The 9,094-nt window shown below is 40.0% G+C and overlaps 1 protein-coding gene across 1 annotated transcript; it reads right to left on the bottom strand.

Annotated features, from left to right (window-relative positions):
• Positions 1-1,143: 1,143 nt before the first annotated feature.
• LOC311111782 (UDP-glucuronosyltransferase 2B13-like) lies at positions 1,144-3,342 on the bottom strand. Its single transcript, XM_084154614.1, has 2 exons — positions 3,265-3,342; positions 1,144-2,846 (listed from the first exon to the last, which is right to left on the bottom strand). Exon 2 carries the CDS (start codon positions 2,840-2,842, stop codon positions 1,244-1,246), a length of 1,599 nt encoding a protein of 532 aa, XP_084010740.1. The 5' UTR covers positions 2,843-2,846; positions 3,265-3,342; the 3' UTR covers positions 1,144-1,243.
• Positions 3,343-9,094: the final 5,752 nt, after the last annotated feature.

Here is a 9,094-nt window from a genome sequence, read left to right as displayed (position 1 = left end):
ATTAAAGGTTGGCTTTTTCTACAGAAACAGATTGTGCCTTTCTCTAAGCAGTAGGAAGCAGATTATTCAGTCAACCTTTTTATCTGTTCTTGATTATGGTGATAGTATTTATCAAAGTGTAGCTGCTACTACTCTTAAACCTTTGGATGCCATCTACCATAGTACGCTTTGTTTTCTTACAGGTGACAGTTTTGATACTCATCACTGTATCCTGTATCAAAAGGTTGGCTGAACGTCGCTAAAGACCCGTAGATCTCTACATTACTCCCTTTTTGTGGCAGCTTCATTAAATAGTATCCGCAAAACACCAGTCTCAACGTCAATCGTGAAGAGGCGACTCCGGGATGCTGACCTTCTAGGCAGAGTTGCAAAGAAAGAGCCATATCTCAGACTGGCCAATTAAAATAAAATATTAAGATGGGCAGCCTGTTTCTCAAACTAGACACTCTAATGTATTTGTCCTCTTGCTCAGTTGTGCCTCCCACTCCTCTTTCTATTCTGGTTAGAGCCAGTTTGCAGTTCTTGGCAATTTCTCGCATGGAATAGCCTTCATTTCTCAGAACAAGAATAGACTGACAAGTTTCAGAAGAAAGTTATTTGTTTCTGGCCATTTTGAGCCTGTAATCGAACCCACAATTGCTGATGCGCCAGATACTCAACTAGTCTCAAGAAGGCCAGTTGTATTGCTTCTTTAATCAGCGCAACAGTTTTCAGCTGTGCTAACATAATTGCAAAAGGGTTTTCTAATGATCAGTTAGCCTTTTAAAATGATAAACTTGGAATAGCAAACACAACGTGCCATTGGAACACAGGACTGATGGTTGCTGATAATGGGCCTCTGTACGCCTATGTAGATATTCCAGCCATTTCCAGCTACAATAGCCATTTACAACATTAACAATGTCTACACTGTATTTCTGATCAATTTGATGTTATTTTGATGGACAAAAAAATGCTTTTCTTTCGAAAACAAGGACATTTCTAAGTGACCCCAAACTTCTGAACGGTAGTGTATATGGACAATGTATGCACTTAATAGCATATATTATTATTATGTCATGCAATGAGGTTTTTAATTTCAGTGGATTGAATCACAAAATGCACAGCCATCATGAAATACTTGACGACAAATATATTCCAAACTAAATTATACATTCACATTTTATTATGATGGCATCAATTCAACATCATACATTTTCACGATTGTAATTATTCTATTTGCACCAGAATGTGGATATTTGGATCATTCACTTTTAATCTTTCTTTTCAAGCATGTTCTAATGCAGAAATATCTGACTATTGCAACAAGAAGAAGAAGAAGCACTGACACAACAGCCAACAATATCAGGACAACATCCACAGAGTGGTAGGAGTACCAGGGCATTCTGTAGGACTCTGTACGCAGGTGAGCAGCACCTTTGTGTCTCATGACAAACTCAATCCAGAAGAGAGCAGTGTCCAGGGGCTCCATTGGCACGTCCCTGTGTAGCCTGGAGAGTCTCTGCATGTTCATCCTGTAGGACGGCTCATCCAGAACTTCCTGTAAGGCCTCTAGGAAGTTATTGTTCTTGTCTACTGTTGCCATAGATAAAAGCTTTGCTCCTCCTCTCTCTTTCAGACGAAGGAGGTTGTCATATTGATCAAAAAACAGAGGTAGACCCACAACAGGAATTCCATGGTAAATAGCCTCTTGAACCCCATTTGTTCCTCCGTGAGCTACAAACAGCCTTGTCTTCGGGTGTCCTAACAGATCATTCTGAGGCATCCAGTCAACTAGTAATGTGTTGTTGCCCAGAGTAGCTGGCCTGTCTCCTTTGTGTCTCCAGATGACCTTCTGAGGCAGTTGGGCAAAAGCAGCAGCAATCACATCAGCTATATCATGTGGAAACTCAGTGACAAAAGTCCCCAAAGACATGATAATGACTCCATGCTCCCCAGAACTCTGAACAAACTCCTCCAGTTCTTGGGGAAGAGGCTTGGCAGGTTTACATTGGAACCCTCCCATATAGATAACATTAGGCATGGTGGGACGAGGGAATTCAAACACAAAGTCAACTCTCATGAGCCAAAGATCAGCCCCCTGTAATAACTCATAGAAGTCCACACCTGGTTGGAAAAACTCATCACAAACAGCCTGGTAATGTGGCCGGAGAGTCAATCTATCCTGAACAGTAAATAGCAAATAGAAAAGCATATTCTTTACTCTCTCTGTGAAAGTCATTTTGTCTGAATGTCCTGATAAAGTCATTGGAATGTACGACATTGGTGATGGTGCAATAGTTAAATGTCCCTCTCCACTGATTACCCACCGTACATTGTAGACTAGAGGTAGCTGAAGATAGTGAGCCACCAAAATACCGGCTCCCCATGCTGGGTCAGTAAGCACCAGGTCATACTGGCTCTCCTTTAGGGTCTTTATTAAATCCTTGTCTTTCAATACAGCAGTTGCCAAGTCACATGCATGTTTATGAACCTTAGACATTGAAGAGAACATCTCAATTTGCAAATGTATAAAGTTTAATACAGAGCTCGTTCCTCTCTCTATATCAATGACTTTCTTAATGATTGGCTTTACAAATTCCTCATCCATAGCATCAGTGACAGGTATTGTAATAGAACTGTAGTAGGGCGACTCTTCTTTGATATACCAACTTTTTGTTGTTCGTACCACTGTGACGGTGTGTCCCTGAGAGTGGAGAGCCTTGATCAGAATGTCCATGTTAACCCAGTGACTTCCCTCCCCGGGAAAGACCAGCAACTTCCCACCATGGCAAACTGAACCACACATAATCAACAGAAATATCAATAGGCACAAAGTCATGCTTCCAATGTATGTCAACATTTATCTGAAATATAAAACAAACAGAGATAGGAAATCATATTCAGTTTGTATGACACATTGAACAGATTTTGACATATAGTCAGTTAGCTGACTATATATTCTCATTTATGTACAAGCATTTCGCTACACCCACGATAACATCTGCTAAATATGCGTATGCGACCAATAAATGCAATTTAATTTGATACAAATCATGAAAGACCATGAAAGCTGTTCTCAATGGTGCATAATTAATTATCTTTAGGGTTTGGAGAGTTTGAGAAAATGAAGATGAAACTTTATTCTTCATTTAGATTCACATTTGATACAGTATGTAAATAATATCTCACAATACATTTCATCCTTGCCCATGAACATTAACTTAACGTAATTATTATTAGCTTATTCAGTCTGGAGGTAAGATGCAGTGCAATGTTACTTACCAGTTGATCTTCAAATTATGTATGTGGAGGCCACATGTAAAATGTGTAGCTTACTTTGGCTTTTGTGTGGCATGTTGGTTTATAAGGGTTAAGTAAAGGTCAAAGTACTGCTTTTATGAGAACCTTTCCATTTGTTAAAGTCACAGTGATGGTTACTCAAAACTCAGTGAGTGAACATGATTATAATATGGATGTATAATATTAATCATTAAACTATTGTTTAACATAGCAGACACATTTCACAATGTCAAACAACAAGATTTTCTGGTCCAAACATGTCAAAGAAACCCTCACAGAATTGCCTATATAGAACTACCTCATGCTTTTTCTACCCCACATGATAGGGACAATTGGCACACTCCCATAAATTTAAACCCTCTATAGATCACATTAGGCATGGTGGGACGAGGAAACTCAAACACAAAGTCAACTCTCATGAGCCATAGATCAGCCCCCTGTAATAACTCATAGAAGTCCACACCTGGTTGGAAAAACCCATTACAAACATCTTGGTAATGTGGCTGGATAAAACATCTGTCCTGAGCTTCCCAAAGCAAATGGAAAAGCATATTCTTTACTCTATCTGTGAAGGTCATTTTGTGTGAGAGCCATGATCCAGTCACTGGAATATACAGTGGCTTGCGAAAGTATTCACCCCCCTTGGCATTTTTCCTATTTTGTTGCCTTACAACCTGGAATTAAAATTTGATTTACACAACATGCCTACCACTTTGAAGATGCAAATATGTTTCATTGTGAAACAAACAAGAAATAAGACAAAAAAACAGAAAACTTTTGTGTGCATAACTATTCACCCCCCCAAACCCAATACTTGGTAGAGCTACGTTTGCAACAATTACAGCTGCAAGTCTCTTGGGGTATGTCTCTATAAGCTTGGCACATCTAGCCACTGGGATTTTTGCCCATTCTTCAAGGCAAAACTGCTCCAGCTCCTTCAAGTTGGATGGGTTCCACTGGTGTACAGCAATATTTAAGTCACACCACAGATTCTCAATTGGATTGAGGTCTGGGCTTTGACTAAACCATTCCAAGACATTTAAATGTTTCCCCTTAAACCACTCGAGTGTTGCTATAGCAGTATGCTTAGGGTCATTGTCCTGCTGGAAGGTGAACCTCCGTCCCAATCTCAAATCTCTGGAAGACTGAAACAGGTTTCCCTCAAGAATTTCCCTGTATTTAGCGCCATCCATCATTCCTTCAATTCTGACCAGTTTCCCAGTCCCTGCTGATGAAAATTATCCCCACAGCATGATGCTGCCACCACCATGCTTCACTGTGGCGATGGTGTTCTCGGGGTGATGAGAGGTGTTGGGTTTGCGCCAGACATAGCGTTTTCCTTGATGGCCAAAAAGCTCAATTTTAGTCTCATCTAACCAGAGTACCTTCTTCCATATTTTTTGGGAGTCTCCCACATGGCTTTTGGCGAACACCAAACGTGTTTGCTTATTTTTTTCTGTAAGCAATGGCTTTTTTTTGGCCACTCTTCCGTAAAGCCCAGCTCTGTGGAGTGTACGGCTTAAAGTGGTCCTATGGACAGATACTCCAATCTCCGCCGTGGAGCTTTGCAGCTCCTTCAGGGTTATCTTTGGTCTCTTTGTTGCCTCTCTGATTAATGCCCTCCTTGCCTGGTCCGTGAGTTTTGGTGGGCGGCCCTCACTTGGCAGGTTTGTTGTGGTGCCATATTCTTTCAATTTTTTAATAATGGATTTAATGGTGCTCCGTGGGACGTTCAAAGTTTCAGATATTTTTTTATAACCCAACCCTGATCTGTACTTCTCCACAACTTTGTCCCTGACCTGTTTGGAGAGTTAATTGGTCTTCATGGTGCCGCTTGCTTGGTGGTGCCCCTTGCTTAGTGGTGTTGAACACTCTGGGGCCTTTCAGAACAGGTGTATATACAGTTGATGTCAGAAGTTTACATACACTTAGGTTGGAGTCATTAAAACTCGTTTTTCAACCACTCCACAAATTTCTTGTTAACGAACTATAGTTTTGGCAAGTCGGTTAGGACATCTACTTTGTGCATGATGCAAGTAATTTTTCCAGCAATTGTTTACAGACAGATTATTTCTCTTATAATTCACTGTATCACAATTCTAGTGGGTCAGAAGTTTACATACACTAAGTTGACTGTGCCTTTAAACAGCTTGGACAATTCCAGAAAATGATGTAATGGCTTTAGAAGCTTCTGATAGGCTAATTGACATTATTTGAGTCAATTGGAGGTGTACCTGTGGATGTATTGCAAGGCCTACCTTCAAACTCAGTGCCTCTTTGCTTGACATCATGGGAAAAACAAAATAAATTAGCCAAGACCTCAGAAACAAATTTGTAGACCTCCACAAGTCTGGTTCATCCTTGGGAGCAATTTCCAAATGCCTGAAGGTACCACGTTCACCTGTACAAACAATGGTACGCAAGTATAAACTGAAGGTACCATGTTCACCTGTACAAACAATGGTACGCAAGTATAAACACCATGGGACCATGCAGCCGTCATACCGCTCAGGAAGGAGACCCGTTCTGTCTCCTAGAGATGAACGTACTTTGGTGCGAAAAGTGCAAATCAATCCCAGAACAACAGCAAAGGACCTTGTGAAGATGCTGGAGGAAACAGGTACAAAAGTAGCTATATCCACAGTAAAATGAGTCCTATATCGACATAACCTGAAAGGCCGCTCAGCAAGGAAGAAGCCACTGCTCCAAAACCGCCATAAAGAAGCAAGACTACGGTTTGCAACTGCACATGGGGACAAAGATCATACTTTTTGGAGAGCTGTCCTCTGGTCTGATGAAACAAAAATATAACTGTTTGGCCATAATGACCATCGTTATGTTTGGATGAGATAGGGGTGGGCTTGCAATTCGAAGAACACCATCCCAACCGTGAAGCACGGGGTTGGCAACATCATGCTGTGCCGGTGCTTTGCTGCACTTCACAAAATAGATGGCATCATGAGGAATGAAAATTATGTGGATATATTTAATTAACATCTCAAGACATCAGTCAGGAAGTTAAAGCTTGGTCGCAAATGGGTCTTCCAAATGGACAATGACCCCAAGCATACTTCCAAAGTTGTGGCAAAATGGCTTAAGGACAACAAAGTCAAGGTATTGGAGTGGCCATCACAAAGCCTTGACCTCAATCCTATAGAAAATGTGTGGGCAGAACTGAAAATGCATGTGCGAGCAAGGAGGCCTACAAACCTGACTCAGTTACACCAGGTCTGTCAGGAGGAATGGGCCAAAATTCAACCAACTTATTGTGGGAAGCTTGTGGAAGGCTACCCGTATCGTTTGACCCAAGTTAACAATTTAAAGGCAATTCTACCAAATACTAATTGAGTGTGAGTAAACTTCTGACCCACTGGGAATGTGATGAAAGAAATAAAAAGCTGAAATATATCATTCTCTCTACTATTATTCTGACAATTCCTAAGACATGGAATTTTTACTAGGATTAAATGTCAGGAATTGAGATAAACTGAGTTTAAATGTATTTGGCTAAGGTTTATGTGAATTTCCGACGTCAACTGTATACTGAGATCATGTGACAAATCATGTGACACTTAGATTGCACACAGGTGGACTTTATGTAACTAATTATGTGACTTCTGAAGGTAATTGGCTGCACCAGATCTTATTTAGGGGCTTCATAGCAAAGGGGGTGAATACATATGCACGCACCACTTTTCCGTTATTTATTTGTTCAAATTTTTTGAAACAAGTAATTTTTTTCATTTCACTTCACCAATTTGGACTATTTTGTGTAGGTCCATCACATGAAATCCAAATTAAAATCCATTTAAATTACAGGTTGTAATGCAACAAAATAGGAAAAACGCCAATGGGGATGAATACTTTTGCAAGGCACTGTAAGACATGGGGAATGGTGCAATGGCTAATTGTCCATCTCCACTGTTTACCCACCATACATTGTAGACTAGAGGTAGCTGGAGATAGCGAGCCACCAAAATACCTGCTCCCCATGCTGGGTCAGTAAGCACCTGGTCTAACTGGCTCTCCTCCAGGGATAGGATATCTTAAAGACTATACACTGAGTGTACAAACCATTAGAAACACGTGCTCTTTCCTTGACATAGACTGACCAGGTGAATCGAGGTGAAAGCTATGATTCCTTATTGATGTAATTTGTTAAATCCACTTAAATCAGTGTAGATGAAGGGGAGGAGACAGGTCAAAGAAGGATTTTTAAACCTTGAGAGAATTGAGACATGGATTGTGTGTGTGTGCCATTCATAGGGTGAATGGGCAAGACAAAAGATTGAAGTGCTTTTGAACGGGGTATGTTAGTAGGTGCAAGGTGCACCGGTTTGAGTGTGATCTATAACTCACATATCTATGTTAATTTTGTCAGGTCGCCCAAAAAGTTACATCTTGCAGCTTGGTTTTTCACGCTCAACAGTTTGTATCAAGAATGGTCCACCATCCAAAGGACATCCAGCCAACTTGACACAACTGTGGGAACTACTGGAGTCAACATGGGCCAGCATCCCTGCGGAACGCTTTCGACACCTTATAGAGTCCATGCCCTGATAAATTGAGACTGTTCTGAGGACAAAATTGCAACTTAATATTAGGAAGGTGTTCCTAATATTTGTACACTCAGTGTACTTTAGTTACCTTGTTAACGTGTAATCATCAACAGAAAATCCCTTGATGAGAGTGAGAGTTCAATGAGTTCATCTGAGTGAACACAATGTTCTTGTGTTTGTGGACTTTCACCAACTTGTAAATGTTTGACATATACAATATGTTTTTGTGAAGGCTGGGGTCACCCATAAACTAAAAATGTATGCACGCATGACTGTAAGTGACTTTGGATAAAAGTGTCTGCTAAATGGCATATATTGTTATTATTTTAAGGCTATGAGGTTGTCCATTTCAGCTGTACACAGCAAAACTCTGAGATTGTACATTGTACTATATCAGAATGTATATGAGTCCAACTTAACTGATGTTAAAGTAACAGTTTTGAATGTGTAAGAAAATAAACTCTGTAGCAGATAACAATCTGTAGCAGTTAACAATCAACTCCATCAGACAACATTTTTACTCCAGCAGTTTATTATATTTAACACTGTAGGGTGTAAAATCTTATTTGTATATTTACCAGTGTGCCTTTTGAGGGAATGATGGAGTTAACACCCATGACTGTGTTAGTTAGTGACAGAGGTTGTTGTATTCGTTCATTCACTTCCAGTCCTGTAGCCTTCACGAAGTGAGTGCCTAAGTGTTATTGTTTAATTAAGATTAAACCCTTTATGACAATACATTACATATATCATATGGCCTTTCTTTGATGCCCTAGTTTCTCCCTAACACAGTGGTCTGAATTTCTTGGCTCACAAGCCACATCAGGCCTGCAAATCACATTATGCTGGCAAAGTATGTACAGTGGGGGAAAAAAGTATCTAGTCAGCCACCAATTGTGCAAGTTCTCCCACTTAAAAAGATGAGAGAGGCCTGTAATTTTCATCATTTTCAATACTTATTTTCCACCATAATATGCAAATAAATTCATAAAAAATCCTACAATGTGATTTTCTGGAATTTCTTTTCTCAATTTGTCTGTCATAGTTAACGTGTACCTATGATGAAAATTACAGGCCTCTCTTATCTTTTTAAGTGGGAGAACTTGCACAATTGGTGGCTGACTAAATACTTTTTCCCCCACTGTATCTTTCTGTAGCATAAGATCAATCAATCAATGTACATGCAAAAACACAGATATTGAAACAAACAATTCTAAACACGGTGGGAAATATGATAAAGATGGGCGAGGTTT

Source organism: Coregonus lavaretus, assembly GCF_964263955.1.
Source record: "Coregonus lavaretus genome assembly, chromosome: 37".
In the NCBI taxonomy this organism is placed as follows: domain Eukaryota; kingdom Metazoa; phylum Chordata; class Actinopteri; order Salmoniformes; family Salmonidae; genus Coregonus; species Coregonus lavaretus.
The sequence above is the reverse complement of the archived record's forward strand: the minus strand, read 5'-3'. Positions and strand labels throughout refer to the sequence as shown.

What these genes read in the sequence shown, in the direction of transcription:
- LOC311111782 (XM_084154614.1), bottom strand. Translation starts at nt 2,842, where the DNA reads ATGTTGACATACATTGGAAGCATGACTTTGTGCCTATTGATATTTCTG.